Source organism: Penaeus monodon, chromosome 25 (assembly GCF_015228065.2).
Source record: "Penaeus monodon isolate SGIC_2016 chromosome 25, NSTDA_Pmon_1, whole genome shotgun sequence".
NCBI classification, from domain to species: Eukaryota; Metazoa; Arthropoda; class Malacostraca; order Decapoda; family Penaeidae; genus Penaeus; species Penaeus monodon.
Window position 1 is genome coordinate 10,181,422 of NC_051410.1, and position 286 is coordinate 10,181,707.

Genomic DNA, 286 nt, shown 5'->3' on the forward strand with positions numbered 1-286 from the left:
TTCGGTCTTCGGAAAGCGCATGCCATTCCGAGCCGCGTGGGACTTCTGCCGCCATCTGAAGACCCGGATGACGATCCCGAAGAGCAGAGAGGAAAACCAGGTGCTCTACGAGGCCGTCGAGCGCCTGGCTGAGCAGTGCCAACCACCCAACCACAACAAGGGCTTTTTCTGGCTCGGTGCCAAGGACGAGGTGGAGGAAGGGGAATGGATGGATGAAGAGGTGAGGATTAGTTGTGAAAAATCCTTGTTTTTTTTTTAGCATGGTGTTTCAGTTAGATTAGAAAGA

General features: G+C 52.8%; 1 protein-coding gene across 1 annotated transcript in view; it reads left to right on the plus strand.

The window, feature by feature from the left end:
* LOC119589524 overlaps nucleotides 1–286 on the plus strand; it is a 46,835-nt gene that overhangs the window by 41,411 nt on the left and 5,138 nt on the right. The window contains 1 exon segment of the mRNA XM_037938125.1: nucleotides 1–220. This exon segment is cut by the window's left edge and continues 8 nt beyond it. Coding sequence (XP_037794053.1) covers nucleotides 1–220 — 220 coding nt within the window.